This window comes from Cucumis sativus, unplaced genomic scaffold, assembly GCF_000004075.3.
Source record: "Cucumis sativus cultivar 9930 unplaced genomic scaffold, Cucumber_9930_V3 scaffold91, whole genome shotgun sequence".
NCBI lineage: Eukaryota > Viridiplantae > Streptophyta > Magnoliopsida > Cucurbitales > Cucurbitaceae > Cucumis > Cucumis sativus.
The window spans coordinates 10,947-34,986 of record NW_022279580.1 but is presented as its reverse complement, the minus strand read 5'-3'; the positions used below and the strand labels follow the sequence as shown (position 1 = coordinate 34,986).

The window sequence follows — 24,040 nt, the reverse complement described above, 5'->3', positions numbered from 1 at the left end:
AGACCACGGTAAGAAATCGAAACAATTGTAACGCCAGAAACAACGTTGGTGAAAGGTGTGTCGTCATTGATCACCTTTCTGCAACGCATGCAATGTTACGTCGCGGAAAGGGTCCAATACGTCGAGAAAAATCTAAAATTAAATTTAATGCATTCACTTTTCCCAACGTCACCCTATCAAACGTCGCAAAAAGTGAATGCATTAAATTTAATTTTAGACTTTTCGCGACTCACGCAATGTTACGTCGCGAAAAGAGGTTTTATGCGACGTAACATTGTGTGCGTCGCAAAAAGTTTAAATATTGGTTTTTAATTTAAATTTTTCCGATATGCACCCTACCAAACGTCGCGAAAAGTGAACGCATTAAATTTAATTTTAGACTTTCCGCGACGTCTTGTTCCTGTACATCGCGAAAAGGGGCTTTTCGCTACATACAACTGTGTGCGTCATGAAAAGTTTAAATATTGATTTTTAATTTAAACTTTCCCGACATGCAACCTGCCACACATCTCAAAAAGTGTTCGTTTTGAAGTGACAGTGGTCATCTTTCCTCGACGTGTGGCAGGAGACATGTCGAAAAAAGTTTAAATAATGAATTTATTATTTAAAATTTTCCCGTTGTTTGTACTACGTACGTCGGTGATAGGTACCTTCCCTGACGTTTTCGAAGACGTCGGGAAAAGTCCACACTATTTATTCTCCCTTCAACACAGAATATAATGTAAAACGAAAATAAACCCAAAATTGATCGAGAGAGAGGGAGAGGAGAAGAGTTGTGTTGCCATTGTCGTCTGCCTTTGCTGCCATTACCACCAGGAGTGTCCTATTTTCTTCTCTTTTTCTTTTCCATTTCAACTTTTTCGTTTCACTGTACCCTTTCAAATCATAGCAAAGTTAGAATCCAGAGCTAAAATATGTGTTTATGAATCCACACTGAAACACAAAATTTAAAAAAAAAAAACGAAGAAACTACAAGAATAATAGAAGTATGCAATTGAAACAAAACGTAACAAGCTAGAAGAAGAAGATGATGGTGAAGAAAAAGAAGATGATGATGATGATGATGATGAATAACAAAGAAAAGAAAATAGAATGTAAAAAAGAAAGAAAACATAACGTAAAGGGTTTCCTTGACATGACATCGATTTCCTTGACGTGACATCGATGAAGGGTTCCACGATGTGACGTTGGGGAAGGATTTCACGATGTCACGTCGGGGAAACCCTTATTCGACGTGCTGAAAATGTGTGCTGGTGAACGTTTTCTCGTCGTCGACGTGATTTGCATCGGAGAAAGTATCTCCGATGTGCTTTCCTCGACGTACATGCCGACATCGACTGAGACGTCGGAGTAACCTTTTCCGACGTGTTTTGGGACTTTTACCGACATGGAGCTGCGTTGGGGAAGACCTTATTTCTTGTAGTGGACTATTTATTTCTTGTTAGAATCAATGATGCACTTTGCGAACATACAACACAAAAAATATCATATAGTTTATAGTATATAACATATATCATTAAGCATTAAGCATTAAGCATCAGACACATAATATATAATTAAGTAGCGAACACATAATATTTTATATATGTTACAATATATATTAAATATCATTAATCATTAAACATTAAGCGTTACACACATAATATATCTTTAAGCAACAGACATGCACATAATATATCATATATTATACAATATATATAAAATATCATTAGCAATACATTTTTCTAATTGTATTGGTATAAATTTGTACTTTCACATAATGTAAAATTTGTTACAAAATTAAAATACAATGTAAAATATGCACTCATACATTGTTATTTAATATTATGTTAAATATACAAAGGTATATAATGTAATCAGTTTCAGTCACACTAAGATTTTACAAATTAACTTTAATTATATGAAAATCAATATAAATTTGATGAAATATAATAAGTATATGTAAGATATTATTAAATTATGTAGAATATATGAAAAACAATGCAAAATGAAAGAATAAATGGACGAAGAGAGAGAATGATAAGTGAAAGAACAATTAAGAGGAAATAATTTTCGAACAAAATCACAAAATAAAAAATGATAGAAGAATAATTTTAATTATAATATTATCATAATAGAATTAATCATATACAACCTCTCTGAAAATTTTGAAAAGTACGAGTCCATCTTATAATATAATATGGTATACCATTTTAGTTTTTAGAAGTTAAAATTCCGAAATGAAATTATCTAAAATATTAAAAAAAAATGAAGTGATTTTTCTAAATTTTCTTCTTTTATGCTTACTAAATCAGGGTTCTTCATAACTAATTTTATAACTTAAACAAATAAAACAACCATAATTGAGCTAAAATTAATTCAAAGTTTATATATATTTTAAAAACTCAATTCCGTAGTATACTAACTTATGTCTTAATTTGGAAGACTCTAAAATTAAAATTAATAGGGTTATTTTCAAATATAATAAAATAAATTAAAATATAAAATATAAAAAATGTTAATCTTTACCACTCATAACTACTATTCTATCGTATCAACAATTATATTTTACTATATTTTAAAATATTTTCAACAATTTTATTATTTAAAACAATGATATAAACATGAATTCCAAACCGAACTTAAATTTTATATATATCACTGTATTTGAAATTCTAAGCAACCAAAATTGGTAAAATGAAAAAGAAACAAGAAAATTTGATTCCTTTGTATATGAAATTTTAAGCAACAAAATCGGTAAAACTAAAAAGAAACAACAAAATTTTGGTGAAAAGGAAAAGAAAACAAAAAAAAAGGCTAAAAATGCTTCGTTATTTCAATTTTTAGGCAAAAAAAAAAAAAGAAAAAGAAAAATGGTAATATAATATTGTGAGAAAGAGAAATTTGCAAAAAGAAAATTGTAATAGAAGTGAGTGAGGAAATGATAAAGAAAGAGTAAGAAGTGATTGGTGAATATATAGGTAAAGTAGGAGTCAATGTGAAGAAAAGAAAAAGAAAGAGAAGAAGAAATGAAGGGAATGGGAAATAAGTTGGAAACTAAGGTCTGTATTCCTTTTATATATTTGTTATTAACTTCCAAGTCAATATTTAGAGTCTCCCCGCGCTTCCTTCTCAAAGGGTTTTCCTCCATCTCTCAACATTCTTTTTTCCTTTATGATCATCAGAATCACTACTAAGACTTATTATAAATTTGTGTTATTGCTTCTCATATTTTTCATTCACTCGCATATAAACAACTTTCTTACCTCTATATTTGTACTAAACATTCATACTTACTCTTTCACTCTCTACAACATTCAATATTATGGAAGCAGAAGGAGGATTAAGCAACAAAGGTAGTAATCACAAGGATTCTAATGGCCTTATTGATGCTTTGTTTTCTTGGGACTTTAACAATGTCTTCAATCAAAACATCTACAAACCCAAGGTACCCACTCTCTCTCTCTTTTATCTATTATTTCTTTTTCTCTTTTTGTTAATTTGGTTTATACTCTTCCTTTATTTTATTTTTTTGTACCATTTCTAAGACTAGACGACAATTTAAAACAATTGTAAAAATAATAAAATCTATCTCTTGTAAACTTTCTTGTTAATTACATCTTTATTATCACTAGTAGACTTCTATTGAGATAGAATTTAGTATTGATAAACTCTTTATATCTATATTTTGCTATACTTGTAAATTTTTTCTTATTTTGTAATATATATTTTTCTTTTTTTATATATTTAAAAATGTTCTTAAAAATTATTTCTTATTTAAAAAAAATAAAATATTTTTGAAACAAAGTAGAATTGTTTCTAAAAATACCACGATTGGTATGCATGTTGTTAAAGACTCTAAGAAAGTTTAAGAAGAATTGTGGCATTATAGAAACTTTTGAAAATTTAAATTAACAACTTTCACCCCTAAACTAATTAAAGTAAGAGTATGTTAAAAAAACCATTAAAAAAAAAAAGTTAAAAAAAGATATTGAAACCTTTTGGGTGTTAGGGGTAGTTGAGAAGTAAAATATAAAGTTTAGTGGTATTTTTTGTTATTTGATTTTGATTTGTTTATGAAATAGAATAAAGGAAGGATTAAAATGATTGTGAATGTTGATTTATGGATAGATTTTAGTATATATAATATTGATATTATGGACTAAAAAAGTGAATTAACAGGTAAGAAAGATCCCAAAATCATTTGAAACAGAGGAGCAATATAAAGGCTCGTATATATTCCCTTTGTTAGAAGAAACAAGAGCTGAGTTGTGTTCTAATTTGAAGACAATTCAAAAAGCACCTTTCTCACAAGTGATTTCCATTGAAACTTCAAACACAAAAAAGGACAAAATCTTGTTCAATGTTAATGTTAGCTCTTGGAGAAACACTTATGGTGGGAAGGGACAACAACCATACAAATCACTTCCAGGGGATTTTTTTGTCATTTTGGACGTTGACCCTCAAACTATTACAAGTGATTATTTGGAGAAAAGCTCAAAGCTTAATTGGGCTTTTGCTTGGTTAGGACAAGTTAATGATAATAATACCCCTACTCATCTCAAGCTTCATATTTCCAACAGCATGGATCAACTTAAATCAACACCACTTTTCATTGTTTTTCTTATGAATCTGACTACCAACTTGAGGATATGGAAGACGTTACAATGTTCTTCTAGTGGCGGGATCGTCAAGCACGTTTTGGGAACTATGTCAATGGTGAGTTTTCTATATACTTCACACTAAGGTTATTTTGGGAACTATGTGAAGTTTTGAAAGTGATTAATTAGAGTTTTTGGTTATTTTGTCACAGGATAATAAAACTTGCAAACAGTGCAATAATCAAACTGATGGAGAAGATTCAACTGAAGATATGGCAACACTAAGGTTAGCATCTTTATCACTGAATGAATCCAAAGAGTAGCAATAGAAAGTTGCATTAGAAAGGTTAAATGCCAACACAAACCTTCAATAGAGCTTATATGGGGTCCACCAGGGACAGGCAAAACCAAAACCACAAGTATATTACTTTGGAAAATCTTAGCAATAAATCACCAGATTAGGACTCTTGCTTGTGCACCCACAAATGTTGCCATTACAAATCTTGCCTCTCAAGTTCTGAAGTTACTTAAACATGATTCCCTAAGTAGAAATGCCATCTTTTGCCCTTTGGGAGAACTGCTCTTGTTTGGGAACAAAGATAGGCTTAAATTTGATTATTCTCATCAATTGGAAGACATTTATTTGGACCGTAGGGTTGAAAAACTTTTCAAGTGTTTAGGACAATATGGTTTGAAGTTTCAAATATCATCAATGATAGGGATTTTCCAAGAGAACAAGCTATCAAAACTGAAGAGAATGTTCAAATCAAATGTTTCATCACTCTTAGAATGTGTTCATATTTTCACAACTCATATACCTCAGCAAGTGATTATGGAGCATAATTGGAAAAAATTGGAGATTCTTGTTGGGTTTATTTGTGACATTGGGACACTCTTGAGTAAAAATAATTATAATTATGATGATGATGATACGATGGGAGAAGCTTTGATTGATTTGAAGTGTCATTTTTTGTTGGTTTTGAGGACACTTTTGGTTTCTCTTGATGAAATTGAAGTTCCAAGTAAATTGAGCAAGAATTCAATTGAGAAGTTCTGTTTTCAGAAAGCTTCATTGATTTTTAGCACAACATCAAATTCCTTCAAATTAAACTCAGTGAAAAAGAATTCACTGAATTTGGTTGTTGTTGATGAAGCTGCACAATTGAAGGAATGTGAATCCCTTATACCTTTGCAACTTCCACATATAAGCCATGCTATTCTTGTTGGCGATGAGTTCCAATTACCAGCAACAGTAAAGAGCAAGGTATGCAGTTAATTATATCCCATATGGGTTAGACACATAATTAAATGTTAATGAATCTATTAAACATATTTTCAAATCTTTTATACATATATTTCAAATTTCTAATAGTCTCATTTAATTGGGATTCTTCATTTGAAATAATATCAAAACTAATGATATATCTTTTTTGTACTAGGTTTGTGAGAGAGCTAAATTCGGTAGAAGCCTTTATGAGAGGCTAAGTTTAATAGGATACTCAAAGCACCTATTAGATACACAATATAGGATGCATCCATTGGTGAGTTACTTCCCAAATTCAAAATTTTATGGAAATAAGATTATGGATGCTTCCATTGTAATGAATAAAGAGTATGAAAAAGAATACCTTCCAAGTCCTCTATTTGGTCCATATTCTTTTATCAATGTTTGTGGTGGAGAAGAAGAAAGCAATGGTGATGGACAAAGCAAGAAGAATATGGTTGAGGTAACTGTTGTTACCCAAATTATCCAAATGCTTTACAAAGGTATGTATGTCAACTTCAACTCTTTGTTGAATATTATATTATATATATATATATATATATATATATATATATATATATATATATATATATATATATAATACGAGTTGGAACTTGGGTTTATGTAAAATCTAAACTAGTTTGGGCTTTCATTGAAATACAGCATGGTGCAAAAACAAGAAAGATATTAGCATTGGGATAATATCTCCTTACAATGCACAAGTTTCATCAATTCAAGAAAAACTTGGAAGAAAATATGAGAAGAAGAATAACGAAGGATTTGGAGTAAAAGTAAAGTCAATTGATGGTTTTCAAGGTGGTGAAGAGGATGTAATCATAATATCTACAGTTAGATCCAACAATGGACACAACATTGGATTCCTCTCAAATAAACAAAGAACCAATGTTGCTCTCACAAGAGCAAGGTACCCTATACTACTATTATATATCCATTTACTTCCTTATATATATATATATATATATATATAAACACATATTGAATATTTAAATTTCAAACATTTAATTTCCTTTTTTATTTAAAAGGTTTTAGACCTAAACTTGTAATTTAACAGTTTTGTTTTTTCTTTTTTAAATGTTGTACTCTTAGCAATAGGAATGGTCTAGCTTCTCTATTGTCATACTTTCAATGCTATAAAAGATGTTGGAATTCACCCTTTTATTTTTTTTTTAAAATACAAGTTTACTTCTAAACTTTTAGTTAGTTTTATTATTCTAATATAATTACTTAAGTTTTTTAGCTTATAACCATGTATTTAATGAGTCTATGAACTTTCAAACATGCAAAGTGAGTCATTGAACTTAGCTAAATGAGATTGTTGTTCAAATTTAAAGATTTATTAGACTTACTGGGTAAAATTTTATAAATAAAATTCTAATTTTTTTCCTTTCCATGGTCTTTCCTTTCAATACCATATAAAGAAAAACATTGTGAAGATTGTTTAAAACAATATATATATATATATATATATATGTTAGCTTTTTTTCATTAGCTTTCTTATGTGTGTATTATTTATTTAGGTTCTGCCTTTGGATCGTGGGAGATGCAAAAACTTTAGGAAAGAGCAATTCAGAGTGGAGAGATGTTATTGATGATGCCAAGACTCGCCGATGTTTCTTTAATGTTGAGGAGAACAAAGAGTTGGCAAATGAAATGAGAATGATGAAAACTTGGCAAATGTCTGATATCAAACAGGAGATCCTCAAACTTGATAATATTTACAACAGTAATCACGTCTATGGAAGAGTTTGATTTCTATTTACACTTATGAAGATTATGGGTTAATGGGTGTTAAGTTTTTAGCTTGTTAATGGTATATATACAGTGCCATGCATTTAGTTTGTTGATAGTATTTGTTTCAGTCTCATGGTCTGTTTCTGTTTTTAGTTTGTTGGTGATCTTTATTGTTCGGGTTATGTTTTTTATATTTGCTTTGACCTCGGGTTGTGAGGTCCTCCTACTTTTCCTTACCATTTGCAAACATATATATATATATATATAGGGGCAATGACATATTTGAAAATCTAACCCAAAAATGATAGCATAAATGTAGTACAATTTAAAAGTATTTGCAAAGTTTACGTAGGTATTTATAATTTAAATTGTTTGCATGTGTCACCACGTGCTCGACATCCTAAAATAGGTTAATTTTAAAATAAAACAAAAAAAAAGAGTTGTTACTAATCTTTTCTACGATGTGATTAGACATCGAAACAAAGTAAATAATTTATAAATAAAATCATTATAAAAAATGGTTTGCAAAAACTAAGTTGTGTTTAGGAGTCTTTTGTGTGTATGAGAAAATGTGAAAGAATTTGTAACTACCATGCCTTGTCTCATAAGTTACTTTATGTGATCAGGTGGAGACGTGATCACTTAGACATCCTAGCTACATGAGCCTCTCCGCGAGATAACACGCAGAACGCCTAGTAAGCATAATTAAAGACATTATTAAGCTTAAATGTGGAATATGAATTCAAATGAAAGGGGAAGACTTAATAGATCTTTCATTTAACAGGGTACATCATGTACTTAATACAAAGTTTCTTTCAGACTAACTATACACAACTAAAAAAAACATTGAGACCCTTCTTATCTAATATTTACAAGCTATGCGAGTTGATGTGACCACTACAAAAAAATGATGCGTTCACGGATGGCACAATAGGCATTCAAGACTGCAAGTTCAACATTAGATGTCATTTGCTATCTGGAAGATGAAACAAAACATTTGAAAGGTTAGACATAAGTGTCTAGTGAGGGGTTTTTTTATCAATATTTTTAATAAGTCAAAGTTGTTGCCTTAACGAGTTACAATCATTTCGCCAAATTAAGCATGCAATATAAATACTTTGTAGTTCAATAATAGAAATTGAGTTTAAGGTAAATCACTTCAGTGTGTTAGGCGGTCAACACAGTTCACATCTCTTTATCAATGTTTACAAATTACATGAAAACATCATTTTTAAAAAAAATCAAACTTAAGGTTCATATCGCATAGAAACACATTTATCTTATGATCACAATGCAGAGTCATTTTGCTCATCTAATTACATCTTTTGTACCCTTTCCTCAGCTCAAGTGTTTACCACACTCTTTTGCCAAGTTGAAACTATGTGAAGTAGTCTCAACGCATTTAGCAAGTTTCATCAATTCCATCACACTTAATGTGTCTTCCAATATAAAATTACATAGCAAGCAAATGACATCATAACCAGATCACACACACAAGTGTGAGACATTCTATTCTAAATCACACAGTAAGAACAGAGTATCTTATCTCAGATCACACAACGTGGATAAGACATCTCACATTAGAACACACAACAAGTATGAGACATTATATTGCATAAGGTACTAATTGTGTGTGTTTGACAATACGATGATCATTCGTGTGGATGTGTTATCTTAAGTTCTAAGTGATCGACTTAGCAACCGACTAGAATAGGAAGATGTAATAAAAGGTGCATGTCTTATCTATACGTTGTTGCTTCCTAATGATATGCATGTAGTCCAAGTTTTCTTCTCACTTGCTCAAATGTAAGCAAAACGAGAGGTTTTCAGAGTAAGCAAGAGTGGAAGACAAGAAATTTCAATCAAGTTTTAGTTACAATGTCTACTTTTCATCTAAGTAGTATATAATATTTGTACGGTATGAAGTAAGTGTGTATGTGTGTATTAAAGCTACTATTTAGACTAGAGATTTTGCACAAGATGACATGAGATGATGTGATTGTGGGAAATTACCTAACTTGTTTGTTTTAGGAGGGATGAAGAAAAGTGTTAGTGATCTAAGTAATTTGAGCCATGCAGCCTATCCTTGCTGAAATTAATTGAGAATTTGAGACATTTGTGTAAAATAGAGTGAAATTAGGTCTTTCTTTTTTCTCTAAATTTTTCTAAAATCGATTTCCGCTAGGTCATGGGCTTCTTCAGTTATTTTGGAATGGGCCTAAAATTGGGAAATTTTGTAAAGGCCCAATGTATCTGATGAATTGGTTTGGGTCCAATAAGCATTCTAAACCGACGAAACCTAATAATCTCAGTTCCTCAGAGTCACCGATCTTTTAGTTTGTTTGTTGCGTTGCGCCTCTCTCCCTTCTCCCGCCTCACTATCTACGCCGTCGACGCCTCCATCTCAGATTCACCTCTCCATCAGGTTTTAAAATCTCAGGGTTAATTTGAAGAATGGTTTGCAAATTTTCTGTGAGGTTGTTGAATGTTTGTGTGTCCTCGCTTTGTAAATCTGAGCAAATGCAGAAAGCTGAAATTGTAATAACAGACGCCATTCGGTTAGGAGTTCTACCTAATGTAGTAACTTACAATTTTTTGATTCATGGATATTGTCAAATTAGGTGCATGGATGCTGCTTATTCCGTTCTTTATAGAATGAGAGAAGCTAGTATTAGTCCAAATGTGATTACTTACAATTCTTTGATAGCTGCTGCAACTAAGAATGGTTCGTTAGAACAATCCCTTAATCTGTTTGAAGAAATGCTTCAATCAGGTATCACTCCCGATGCATTGTGTTACACCACTTTGATGCAATGTTACCACCAGATGGTAAAGCCAGATGAAGGCAATAGGGTTTTTGAGGAGATTCCATTGTGCATTAAAGTTACCGCTTGCCTGCTTGAGAAGTTGAAGGAAGGTTAGTCAAAACAATGCGCCAGTTTTTTTGTAAAAACAAAATGAAATGGCCACAACGTCAAAGCAGTAAAGCCACATTGAAACGAAGACGATAAGGTTTGAAGAGTGGTTAAAGCGTCCATCTGGATGGCCGTCGAGACCCCACACCTCTGTTCTTCCGGATTTACAAGTAAATTAGCACGGAAGCTCAAACAGAAATACGCTTGGCTCCACTCTCTCATGGACCATCTGGATCCTTTATGGTGTATGATATCCCAAAATGGCTTATTAACTTGGAAAGCCAATTTATTTGATGATTAATTGGGTCACGCAAGCTTCCACTGCCAATGCCATGAGGTGTGACCCTTAAACTGCCAATGCTTTTTTTTTTTTTTTGTTATTTTTGTAAATTCCTCTCTTAAAAATTCATGATAAGGTTCTGTAAATTTTCGGTGAGTCAGAAAGAATGGGCCCTAAGGAGCAATATTTTATGATTGATTTGGTCTCCGTACGGTTAAAGTGACTATTTTATTGTCCGCTCTTATACAATTTCATTTCAGAATAAGTTATCCAACTTTATTCTTATGCTATACATTATTAACATTTATATCTCTAAATAAAATTCAAGTACTAAAGAACCTTATTTATAGGATTCTAAGTTTTATTAAATTTCTTATTCAATAATAATTTATTGAACAATACTTCAATCACATAAAACTTTATTGACTAATATAATATTTTAACATTCACAAATCACAAGTTTTAAAATACAAAATCCAATAACATTTTTAATTTACTAATTCAAAGAGGGAGGATGCGGTTGGCGAGGTGCCAACATCTCTTCATGGGATGAGACTCTACGTAAGGTTGAAACTTCTCAACGATGTCCAACTTAACACTTCACGCACTTATTTAAGAATATAATATCAAAATAAGCTTTATGGCCAATGCTCGCAATCATTTCTAGTTATGCGATGAAAACAAGTTAACGAGTTCCAAGTACTCAACTTCATTAACTTTCACACTTTCTCTAGTTGTAGACTTGACGAGTGAAAATTGCTAGTTTTCAACGCAATGGACCACAAATGGAGCATGACCATACATATTTTGTATTAATATCAACTACGTTGTACAACTCGAAGTGCTAACTGAAAGAATTAAATTTTGAACGTGTGGATGGTAGTCAATTTGAAAAACAAAAAAAATGCAGAGAAAACAAAAATAAACATGCTAAGGAAGAAAAGAGAAAAAACTAACCTTTGTAGAATTTCTCCCAAGAACAATTCTTTAAATCTCCAAACACCACCAAGTTTTCTTTGTTACCCTTGAGGTTCAAATCAACAAAGAGTAGTGTGGGTTTCTATGATTTTTTTTTGGTGAATATCTTAACAATCTTTCTTTTAGAAAGAGAGAAGATGGAGGGGAAGTTATCAAATAACTCCCTCCCTCTCCATCACCTATTCTATTATTTAAAATTATATTAATTAAATAATATAAACTTAAACTATATTATATCTCATATAATCTAACTTTATATTATATTATATATAATATAACCAATAGTTTAAATATCTCATGTGACTTATAGTTCTAATGGGAATCGAATCCATATTAATTTTAACCTATAGTTTATTTATTAATTTTATTCATATTATTATTATTGAAATCATATTCGAGTATTAACTTCTTTCATAATAACTTTATACTATAAATGTATCAAATACATTATATTAATTGTATCATATACAATTATTCCTTTTAATCAATTTGAACAATTCAAATTAAAACAAAATAAATTTGATTCTCACTTTATCATTACTGAGCTAACAAGGGGACCTTATGAACCTATAAATTGAAGCTCCAATAATATACGATTAATTAATTAAACTTTTTAATTAAATTAATCTATATTCATTAACTACCACAAGACTAATAGTTGCATTCTTCTTACTGTAGATATACTTTTATGTCCATTAGATATAACCAACCAACAGTACAATGACCCTTCACAAATTGCTCGTAAGTACAGATAGGTCAAAAATTATCGTTTTATTCCTGAAGTTACATCTAACTTCATAAGTACCACTAATTCCTCTAATGAACAATAATTATAGGCTCACTATAACTGAACTCCTCTTGGGCCAAGAGAGGGTGTGGCGTTACATTGTTCAAGCTCTGGAATCAGCACTCAAGAGAGCAATTTCTCTACTTACTCTATCTATAGAGAATAAGTGAATTCCTTATGTCGTGTTTCCAGCTCCCCAATAAGACAAATCCCCAAAATAGTAAGCATATTGAGACGACATAGGTCACTTTTATCCATGGAAATCAAAAGACCGTCTATATATGTAGGAGTTCACAACTCACTCAAGATTTAGGTCAAGTCACATATGGTCATCTTGGTGAAATGTAGTCTCAACTAGTAACAGTGTTAATAAGAGAGACTATTCATTTTATGGTTCGGTTTTATATAAACTCTTTATATAGAATACCCCCGCTCTAATACCTGGACATGAATGATTAGGATCAAAATCATTTGTAGCATTTTAAACAATTGTAACAACTACAAAGCATGTTGTATTTATAGTGTCAACAAGATAAGGTATATCCAACCTTATCCATCTACTATAGACCATTGAAGTTATCACTTAAACATGATCCACTTGTATGTCTCCACACACATGTCTAGGTTACAGAAAGTAACCTTGGATGATAGTTTATTGGTTTTGTGGGTTAATGCGACTAAATGTCAAATAAAATAGAACATTTTATTTTATTAGATAAATAAAATAATTGTATATTATATACAATTACAAACTACAAGATCGTGAGATTTAGTACATCAACCCCAACAATCTTCCACTTATTCTAAAGCTAGTGCGGTGTACAACATAAAAGTTAAAACACTATAATAATACATAAAACAAGAAACTAGGGCATACAATACACATCCAGTAAATCTCCCACTTGCCCTAGATTAAATGTGACATGTCACGTAGACCCAGACTCTCTAGGTGGCCCTCAAATGCCCTACATGCACTATCTCTCGAATGAAGTGATACTTGTGTTCGATATGTTTTCCACGCTTCTGGCTTCTAGGATCTCTAGAATTAACTACAACCCCATTGTTATCACAATAAAGAATAATTGACTTTGACATGTTTGGAACAACTTCCAAATCTGTTAAAAATTTATAAGCCAAACAACCTCTTTGATAGCTTCACAAGTTACGATATGCTCTGCCTCCATGGTGGAGTCAACAATACATCCTTCCTTGATACTTCTCCAAACTACATCTCCTTCGTTAAGAGAGAACACTGAATCTGAAGTATATTTCCTAGAATCTCTATTAGTTTGAAAGTCAGAGTTTGTATATTCTGTAAGAATCAAATCCTTAGAACCATACACAAAGCATGTACTCCATCGTTCTCTTAAGATACTTGAGGATAGTTTTAACGGCAGTCGGGTGAAATAATCCTATATTAGATTGATATCTATTAACTATCTCCACCGCATAACAGATTTTTGGTTGTTTGTTTGCGATTATGTTGTCGTGTGTGGACAAACTAGGACTTAGTAGTTTTGCCTTTGTATAATGCAATTGCAATATGTCATGAAGCAGGTTCACCACATGTTAAATGCTCACCATAACTTTATGCATTGTGTGATTAATTCTATGCGATGGGTCATGGGTCATGGGTCATAATCATAGCATGCGAGATGCTCATTATGTACCTCTTCATCGCATAGTAGCTAAGTTCTTGTTGAGTACAAGTTTTTCTACTGATCGTCCAAGTGCAAGCGAATAGTAGGTTGACCTAGGTTTATTGTTTAGGCATTATGACAATTAAGTTAAAATAATATAAAAATAACTAAAACTACTTACTTACACCTAGAGACTTATGCACAGGGGAATAAATTATGAAAAGATGGAAGATTGAGCAAACTAACCTGTATGTAAGAGAAGGGTTAAGGAAAGTCTATGCATTATTAGGCGATTAAGCAATGCAAGACCCTCAATGCAATGTAACTTGCATAATCAACTCATGGTTAAGGTAACCTTATCTCGAAATGTTTAGACGCCCCACTTGCTCACCTTTCAAGATGCAAATGACTGTGCTTGATTGTGCGAGATATATCTAGAAGAGTTCACTTATAATATTTATAGAACTTCTCGTTTAAGGACAACAACCTCTCAGCGTCTAATGTCCGCACTTGTTCACCTTTCGGGATACAAATGTTGAAAGTTATCTCACATAGGTGGAGTTTGTTGCCAAAATCCTCCTTGTGTGCATTAGCCCTATCCTTGCTACTTGCCCTCTCAGGTAGTTGGCGAATGACACTAGCTAGGCGAGGAATAGCTTGACTAATGCGATAATAATTATAAACTAGACTTCTTATCAAAAACTTATCACAGACCTAACTACTAAAAATCACATTGACCGATGAGAAGCCAAGAACTGATGGATTGAAAAGGTATAAACATGTAATATATGTATAAAGAATGTAGGCCTTTGGCCACTGTACAATATAGACAACAAATATTACAAAGAAGTGTAAAATTGAAAAGAAAGAAGAATGCAAAAATATTCTTAGTTATGGGGAAACAGAGGGTGGACTCTTCTCCTCTCAAACTTTAAGCTTTCGCGTTACAATCTGGTCAGAGAAGAAGAAGGGGTGTTGTACAGACGATGGTGAGGCTAATCCTTGCCACCTACTCTCTAGGCTTTGGCCCATATAGGCTCCCTTTAGGCCAATACATGCATCCTTTACTTGGTGGGGATGAAGTGCTTTTATAGGCAACTTTAGGCAGAAAACTTCTATTACTTTGAGATTGTTAGCGGCAATTTTGGTCCTATGAGGTCAAATCACTCCAACTACCATTCTTGTCCTCTAGTGAGCCTTCCCTGCGTGATGACATGATGATGTGGTTCCTTGATTGGAGATGTTAATCGCCCAATGAGTTCGCATCGCATAGCCCTTGCGCAAGATATCTCCTGCAATTCACTAGATTCTTTCTTTGTTCATTATTCTGCGTTTAAACATGTCAATCACATAAAACAGATATGATACTTGTGTAAGATGTATTTCAAAATATTTATGTATTTACAACGTAAGTTACACGTTTTGATCATCTGCTTATGCGTTCTGACCTAATTATTCTAAGAAAATAGGTTATAATAACATGTATTTATACACATTATCAATGTCAGATCTAGTATATAACATCACATACATTAAGTTACCAACAGAGTATTAAGCCTCTTGAGGGATATGTCTCATTTTCCTTAAACAAAGTAACTCCGTGCCTAAAAGATATTAAGCCTCTCTTGGAGTTTTGCATTGAATGTTTAACAACTATCTCGTCAATATACGATGCTTGGGACAAAACTAGCGTTTTGCTCTTACGATCTCTAAAGATCTGAATGTCAAGAACAAATTGTGCCTCTTCCAAATCTTTCATTTGAAATTGGGCCATCAACCATTGGTTTATATAAGTTAGTACACCTATATCATTCCCAATGAGTAGGATATCATCTACGTACAGAACTAAGAATGCTACTAAATTGTTAATGATTCTCTTATAGACACAAGGTTCATCAACAATTTGATCAAAGCCATAAGATTTTATTGCAGTATCAAATCTTATGTTCCAAGATCGATAAGCTTCTTTCATTCCATAAATGGAACGATTAAGCTTGCAAACCTTTTGCTCTTGACCTAGAGTTATGAATCCTTCCAATTGTTGCGTATGATGGTCTTGAACCAAACCATATCCAACAAGGTTCAATTTCTCCTTTTCGATACACCATTCTGTTGAGGTGTACCAGGTGCTGAGAGTTGGGATACAATTTCATATTCCATCAGATAGTCTTGGAATTTCAAATCCATATACTCTCCACCTCGATCAGATTGAAATGTTTTAATAGTTTTACTTAATGCATTTTCAACTTCAACCTTGTATTCCTTGAACTTTTCAAGAGCTTCAGACTTATGTTGCATTAAATAAACATACCTATATCTTGAATAATCATTAGTAAAAGTGATGAGATATTCAAACTCTCCTCTTGCCTTAACATTCATAGGATCATATAGATATGAATGTACAAGTTCTAAAGGTTTTTTGGTCCTATGACCTTTTCTAGTAAAAGATCTTTTTTTCATCTTACCTTTAAGGCATTACTCACATACAGTAAATAGTTTTCTTCTCACTCACTTAGACATCCATTCTTTACTAATCTCTCAATCCTATTAAGATTGTGCCTTAATCTTAGATGCCAAAGATGAGCATTTTCTTTTAGAGAAATTTTAAAATTGAGTCACTGCAGTTTTAAACATTTCAGTATTAAGGAGGCCTTTAGATGTTAGCAATCTTAACACATAAAGATTATTTTCTAACTTTGCAGAGCAATTTTCAACACCAATTTTGCAAATACACTTTATTCACATTAAAAGTTAAAGTTGTAAGATTGGTTCTAGTAAGCACTTTACAGAAATCAAGTTCCTTTTTAAATCGGGAACAACATATATGTTTTCTAATAAAAGGAAAAAATTATGTAAACAAAGAGCAAGCCCTCCCATTACAACTGCGGAGACGACATGCCCAATTCCAACCAGCATCGTCATCTCTCAAGTCTTCAACTGTCGCCAGGAACTAATTCCCTGAAATGAAGAACAAACATGCTTAGTGGCATCTGAATATATTATTCAGACTGAATCATCATTTTCCACTAAATAAGTCTCCAATACCAGTAAATCATATTTACCTTATTTGGCCTTCTTCTTTTCTGCTAAGTACTTGGGATAGTTTCTCTTCCAATGTACCTCCTGGTTGCAATGGAACATATTTTATTTGCAGCCTTGGCTTTCTTGCTCGTTTTAGCAGCAACGAAGTTAGCTTTATTTCCTTGACCACCCTTCTTCTTCTTCCACTTCTTAGTGCCAGATGAAGAAGGCATATACATGGTTCCAAAGGTCGAACCTTTATTGAACTTTCTTGTGGAAGTAGCAACATTTGTCGGCCTCTCCCTTCTGTCCCTTGATTTTCATTAGAGACTCAAAATTCTCTAGCTCGTTGAGAAGGTGGCAAGGGTATAAGAATCTTGTTCATAACAACATTTCTTCTAAATTGCATAAAACTCACTGACAGAGATTCCAAAATAAAGCTAACCTGACTGGCTTTATCGATGACAACCTCATTCATTTCTGGCATGTACGTTGAAATGAACCATCATATTGAGAACATGTTCTCGCACTGAGGCTCCTTCAATTCGTTCATACATGCATTATAATTAAATGTATTTCAAAGCATCATGTTTGATCTGATAAGAGACCTAACCAAGCATCTCTTGCAATGAGTCAATGATCTCACAAGTCGTTAGCATTGATTCATGTTTCTTGCCCAATACTTCAAATAAGCTTACCAAGATGTATGCTCGAGCTTTTTCATTTGCCTTTACCCAATGCTTATGTGCTTCTCGAAGAGTTCGAGTTGCTGTAGCAGTAGTGACTTAACTAGGACAAATTGCAGATTATTGATGATTAGCACAATGTTCATAATATTTTTTCAAGATGCATAACTATTCTCATTAAGTTTATTAGTAGCTAGACTTCAGTGAGGCAGGACAAAAACCTCTGCAGGGTGATTAATTATCCCTTCACTGAATTGAGACAATCTCAACTAAATATTGCACTAGAATAACTCTTATTTCTATAATAGTTAGTCATCATTTTAGTCAAGAAATGATTAACTTACTTAAAACTGTCTTGTAAGTATAACCTTTCATTTTAAATTGTAGAGTTCCACTCCAATATATTTGTAGGAAAAAACCGATTGGAGCAAAAACTAAAAAAATTTCATCCATTTTTTGGAGTTTGAATAAAATTTCATGCAAACACCTTTCGTAGGGAAACACAAGCAAAGATGCTTTGAGGCCGAGCATTATAATTTTCTAGAAATTAATGAAAGAGATAGCAAGATGTGTCCTCTCCCACTCACTACAAACATTATCTCCATTCACCTTGTTGTTGATTTATGACATAGATGGACACAAGCAAAAGTGCCTTGAGGCCGAGTATAAATCTCATGGTGCAAACGTTTAAGGAGAAACGTGCAAAGAAAAATGAAGTATCATATATCTCATTTTCTCCCACTTCGTGTTTTACTTAAAACTTAGAAAATACGGCTAATTATTTATCTAAGTTTATTGTTAAATTGGCCCAATATAACTCTTATATTGGATAGTTTAACAAAATATGATTATTATTCTTCAAACACTTTGATAATATAATCATGTATTGCATGCTTATAAAATATTTGACTAATTCACCTTTTAGGTCAGTTCCCAAGTAGGAGTGCTATGCTACCATCAGCTTAAGTATCCCAACCTAGACATAACCTTCCTTAGACAAAGGTTTCTTATAGACAAATATTTTATAAATTTAATCTTTTATTGATATCATTTTAATCCTATTAAAATGAAAAAAGAAAATAATCATATTTCTAATATAATTATAAATATTATTCATTAAGGTCGAGATGAATCATAAACTTATAACACTTGTAAGAAAATGAAACAATTAAAACCTATAAACATGTATTTCTAATGTCATTTAATAAACGTAACAATTATATTTACCAAGTAATGACATGCTCAATGCATTCCGATTTTCATCACACAATACAACAATTATATTAATCCAATAAAAATAAACATATATCCATCAAACTATATACAATACAACATATTAAAATATAGTACGATGCACAAAAGTATTAATGATACATGCTATCACATAATATAACAATTATATTAAATATGATGTATGAACATGCTAACAATCATGCAACTAAAATATAACCCTTATATTTAAGAATGATGCATGATAATTATAATTCTAAGGTGAGATTTTAAACTATACAACATATATTATGCATATAATTAATTTAATCAAACATCACATACAATAATAGATTCAATGTTTTTAAATTATAGGATATAGTAATTTTAAAATTTTTGTATTCATCTTCCATAATTAGGTCATTTGGATGGTATTTGACCGATGGAAAAGATATAAGACATTTACAAATTCTAAGATTTTTGTATTCATCTTCCATAATTAGGTCATTTGGATGGTATTTGACCGATGGAAAAGATATAAGACATTTACAAAGATCGACAAATATAGAAAAAGAAATATTCAGATAGACATTGACAAAGATAGAAAAAGAAATTTCAGATAGACATTGACAAAGATACAACAATCAAACAAAGATAGAGCGATTGACATTGACATTCTATTTTGTTACCTCCGCTTCCTTTTCATTCTTCATTTGCTTTTCTTCTACCTTTCCTTTAGATTTGATTGTTTTGCTAATTGACATCGTTTGTTTTTTTGCTCGACCATCTATTTAGAAAAAAAGGGTTAAGTTACATAGAATTAGAATAAGAGTGGTTATTCTACCAATTCCAAAATTTCATATGGAACCATATCAAATTTGTGGTTTTAAGTTTTGGGTTTCTCTTAGTTTCTTTTCCTTCGATACAATGGAGAAGAAGCCCTTCTCTCCTTTGAAAAGAACCAGATCGAAAAGGTATTTTATTTATCTTTTTCTTGTGCTTCATAATTCAATATCTATTGTCCCATCCCACGTCTGAAAGTATCAACATTTATAACTTAATCCTATGGTTACAAATATTTTATGGTTGGTAAAAATTTCGAAAGAATCCACACATGAAGTGGGGCAATGAGCAAACTGTTTATTAGTTTCATCAATTTAGTATATACGATAACTAAACTCGATGAAATAGAAGTATTAGATGGGAAAACACCAATAAATACACTGACACTATTTCAAGAAACACAAGCATTTGGCTGTTCCACTGATATCAAAACTTTAAAGTCAAGTAATAGATATGATTTGTCCAAATAAGAAATTCAAAACCGGTAGATTTAGACTATGGCGTTCATTTTAAGAATGTAAAACAGACAAGAAAAATAACCTCTCAACGATTTGCCTTAGCAACTCTTTCAATCTCATCCTTTTTCTTGATTGCATAACTGTTGGATGATCCCTTTGCTGCATTAATAAGTTCATCCGCCAAGCATTCTGCAATTGTTTTGATGTTTCTGAAAGCGGCCTCACGAGCACCTGTTGTAAGAAGATAGATTGCCTGATTAACACGTCGCAAAGGGGATATATCCACAGCTTGACGCCTAACAACACCAGCTGAGCCAATTCGAGTGGCATCTTCACGTGGTCCACTGTTAACAACCGCATCGACAATGACTTGAATTGGGTTGAGATCGGTCAGAAGATGAATAATCTCCATTGCATGCTTAATAATCCTGACAGCCATGAGTTTCTTCCCGTTGTTTCTTCCATGCATCATCAGAGAATTTGTGAGCCTCTCAATAATTGGGCACTGAGCTTTTCGAAAGCGCTTGACAGAGTACCTCCCGGCAGTGTGGGGGACATAGGTGGCATGCTTGGCAGGTGCAACACCAACGTAATCAACCAGAGAGATGTCATTCACTTGGACATCGTCAAAGGTCCACCGGTTGAACAGCTTCACATCGTGATGAGGCTGGATCAGTTCCTGGTTAACCACATCAACTTCAACAGCCATTGTTCCTGAAGAATATCAGAACAAAGAAAAAATGAGTACCAGTTGGATAAAAACATGCAATGGGTATCCAATTGCCCAATCAGTTTCATTCTCCCTTGTTCAAATTAAAATTAGATGGTCATGAATTTCTCCACAATCAATAATGAACTGTCACTAGTCTTATTAAATACAACTTTCACCCCAAAATACACACAATATCACAAATTCCAAAACGAGTTGACTGTCAATGAGAGCAGCAGCAAAGTGTAAAGGTGAGAAAATGAGAAACAAACTATGAAGAATAAGAGCATTTCCAATAAAGGATGTTCCCTCAGTCACCCATCTATCACACCAAGCCAGAGAGAAATCCCAAAAAACCAAATGATAGGAAGGATCAGTGACTCTATTGATTCAAATTGGCAAATACATTTTTTCCATAAAGAAATTATAAAGGCAATGAAAAAGAAACAAATTCACCTGAAAGTAAATACACCCATTCCTAATGAAAACTTTATTAAGAAGAAAAGGCGCACGCCTGAAACAAATTATTTCTAGAATTCATTCAAGCCTTCCAACAAAATAGTAATACATCCAAACTAAAAAAATTAGATAAACAACAGTTTACTTCTTATTACTAATAATAGATTAGCATGTCATTGATCAAATAATATAATTTTGACACAAAAATAAAAACAAAGAATATTTAAAAAAAAAAAAAAAAAAAAAAAACAGGGTCAAACTAAATCATAGCATCAGTGGGTCTATGAAATGAAAACTCCTCAAACCTCAGTAAGGCTTGAATAGTGAATATTGCGAAGGAAAATTGACATCCCTAAGTAGTCATTATTCTGTACATAAGTAAACAAGATGCCGTATTAACGAAAAGTTAAGGAAGAAGAATGATAGAAACACACAGATCTCGCATTTAAATCCGAAGGAATTTGAAAATCACAAACAAGAAAAGGAAATATTAGCGGAGCAGGTGGGTAAGGAAGAGCGAGAGGATGAGGAGGAAATGGAGAAATGGGAAGAAAGAGTTTGTTTGAACACAAGGCGGCTGAAATAGAGGGAGGAAAACCCTAAGAATACAGGAGCCTTACCACTGCGCCACTACTAATAAAGACTTGATATGAAACGATATAAAAACAAGTCTTCCTCTTTCTCCTAAACACGCTCTCACCGCTCCTCTGAAGCAGACGACTTCTACTTCTTCAACAGAAACAACAAGGCCACACTGAAACGTTATGGGTATATATATATAGTTTGAAAACTATATTAAATAAATATAAATACTTTAATTGGCTTATTTTTAAAAAAAATCCAAACAAATCAGTATCAACGGTTGATGTTGAACTAAAGAATTTATCATTGATAGATCATGTAATAAAGAATGAAGAATTAAAAAATTGCAAATATAGTAAAATCGATCAAAATTTATTAATGATAGGAGTTTATCATTGATAAACCATGTAGCAAATATTAGTCTATCACTCATAATCAATAAAAGTTTATAAATTTTGTTATATTTGTAATTTTTTTATAAATATTGTTACATACTTAATAATTATTCTAAAAATTACTATCCATTATAATTACCATAGAAAAATTGGATGAGAAAAGAAAATGGATTCAAACTCAAGTACAACAAACACAATCCAACCCAACATGTAAACGGGTCTAAGCCCACCTAAAACCCATAATTTTTTCTATAAGTAGAGACATTGTCATTCATTTAGAGGATCTTTGATTCAAGGAAAAATCAAAGCTATCGAGAATTGAAGATTCAAACTTCTAAAAGCTCTCAAGACATAAAAGTTCTTATCAACCTCGAGATTACTACTTTTGAAAGATTGAAGACTTGAAATATTGTGTGAACAGTTGAATTCTTATACTTTCTCCCTACTTCTTACAACTATAAAATATTGGCGTGTGTTGCACGTGTGATAATGTTATTATAAGTTTCTTAGTACAACAATTTTGAGGAAGAGAATCAAACCTCCAACTGAAAAATCTTTCTTTTCTTTTCTTTTTTCATTATATAGGATGGGAGAATTGAACTTCTTACTTCAAGGTTATCGTACATATTTGACGTTATTGATCTATGTGATTGCTAAAAAAATCTTTATTTGGAGGTAAAGTAACCGTTAATAAATTATAATTATAATTATTTTAAAGATTTGATAATTAGAGACTTATATGGTTGTCAATCTACATCAAAGATTACTTATATTTGGAAAATTCTAATTACTTTTAAAAAGTTCCAAAACATGTATGCGCATATTTTTAATATGTTTGAATTTGTGTATCAATGTATTTTCAAGAGCCTAAGAGTAGTTTAAAATGAAATTTAAACAAATAATTATAAATCTAATTTGTGCGTAAAAAAATTCAAAATACACTTTCATGAAAAAAAAATGTAAAGGCATGGAACTTGATTATAATCTTGATTTCTTAATTATGAGAGTGGAGTACAAAAGTATCTATACAACATATAATCCAAATATAGACTAATAAAATCCCAACCATCTAACAAACAAAATAACACATCATATTTACAAATTACATTAGCATTCCCCCCTCAAGCTCAAGCGGGTAGAGAAGAAACCAGCTTGAGTATTCCATGTAACTAACGGAAGCGAGTAAGAGAGAGTGCCTTGGAGAAAATGTCTACTAGTTGTTCTTCAATAGATATTAATTGAAGATGAAGGTTGGAACTCTGAAGATGGCGATAGATAAAGTGATCGTCATTATCGATATATTTTGTCTGCTCATGAAAATTTCGCTATATCGTTTAATTATTATTGCTGAAATGGTTATCCATTCAAATTTCCCTTTTATTTATGTAATGTTCAATGATGTAGTTTTGAGCAAAAGCTCAAGACAAACTACGTTGTTTTAGGCTCTTTCTTTTCAAAACCAATTTGGTTTAGGTATTCCTC

The 24,040-nt window shown here is 32.0% G+C and overlaps 2 protein-coding genes across 3 annotated transcripts; one reads left to right on the top strand and one right to left on the bottom strand.

Moving 5' to 3' along the window:
* The first annotated feature begins 3,144 nt into the window (after positions 1-3,144).
* LOC101216797 (probable helicase MAGATAMA 3) lies at positions 3,145-7,890 on the top strand. Its single transcript, XM_011656818.2, has 6 exons — positions 3,145-3,427; positions 4,162-4,698; positions 4,793-5,844; positions 6,020-6,347; positions 6,508-6,769; positions 7,383-7,890. Exons 3-6 carry the CDS (start codon positions 5,293-5,295, stop codon positions 7,612-7,614), a joined length of 1,374 nt encoding a protein of 457 aa, XP_011655120.2. The 5' UTR covers positions 3,145-3,427; positions 4,162-4,698; positions 4,793-5,292; the 3' UTR covers positions 7,615-7,890.
* A 12,342-nt stretch (positions 7,891-20,232) lies between these two features.
* On the bottom strand, positions 20,233-22,335 carry LOC101205256 (40S ribosomal protein S5). 2 transcript variants are annotated; one of them, XM_031890078.1, is made up of 3 exons: positions 22,202-22,330; positions 21,887-21,949; positions 20,233-21,127 (listed from the first exon to the last, which is right to left on the bottom strand). In XM_031890078.1, exon 3 carries the CDS (start codon positions 21,120-21,122, stop codon positions 20,499-20,501), a length of 624 nt encoding a protein of 207 aa, XP_031745938.1. In that variant the 5' UTR covers positions 21,123-21,127; positions 21,887-21,949; positions 22,202-22,330; the 3' UTR covers positions 20,233-20,498. The 2 variants fall into 2 exon arrangements, with proteins under 2 accessions (XP_031745938.1, XP_004140419.1); XM_004140371.3 differs by lacking the exon at positions 21,887-21,949 and having other exon boundaries at positions 22,202-22,335.
* Positions 22,336-24,040: the final 1,705 nt, after the last annotated feature.

Excerpts from the sequence above, each read along its gene's own strand:
- LOC101216797 (XM_011656818.2), top strand. The coding sequence starts at position 5,293 with ATGATAGGGATTTTCCAAGAGAACAAGCTATCAAAACTGAAGAGAATG. Across the intron at positions 5,845-6,019 it reads CAGCAACAGTAAAGAGCAAG|GTTTGTGAGAGAGCTAAATT; the intron begins GTATGCAGTTAA and ends TTTTTGTACTAG. Across the intron at positions 6,770-7,382 it reads GTTGCTCTCACAAGAGCAAG|GTTCTGCCTTTGGATCGTGG; the intron begins GTACCCTATACT and ends TTATTTATTTAG.
- LOC101205256 (XM_004140371.3), bottom strand. The coding sequence starts at position 21,122 with ATGGCTGTTGAAGTTGATGTGGTTAACCAGGAACTGATCCAGCCTCAT.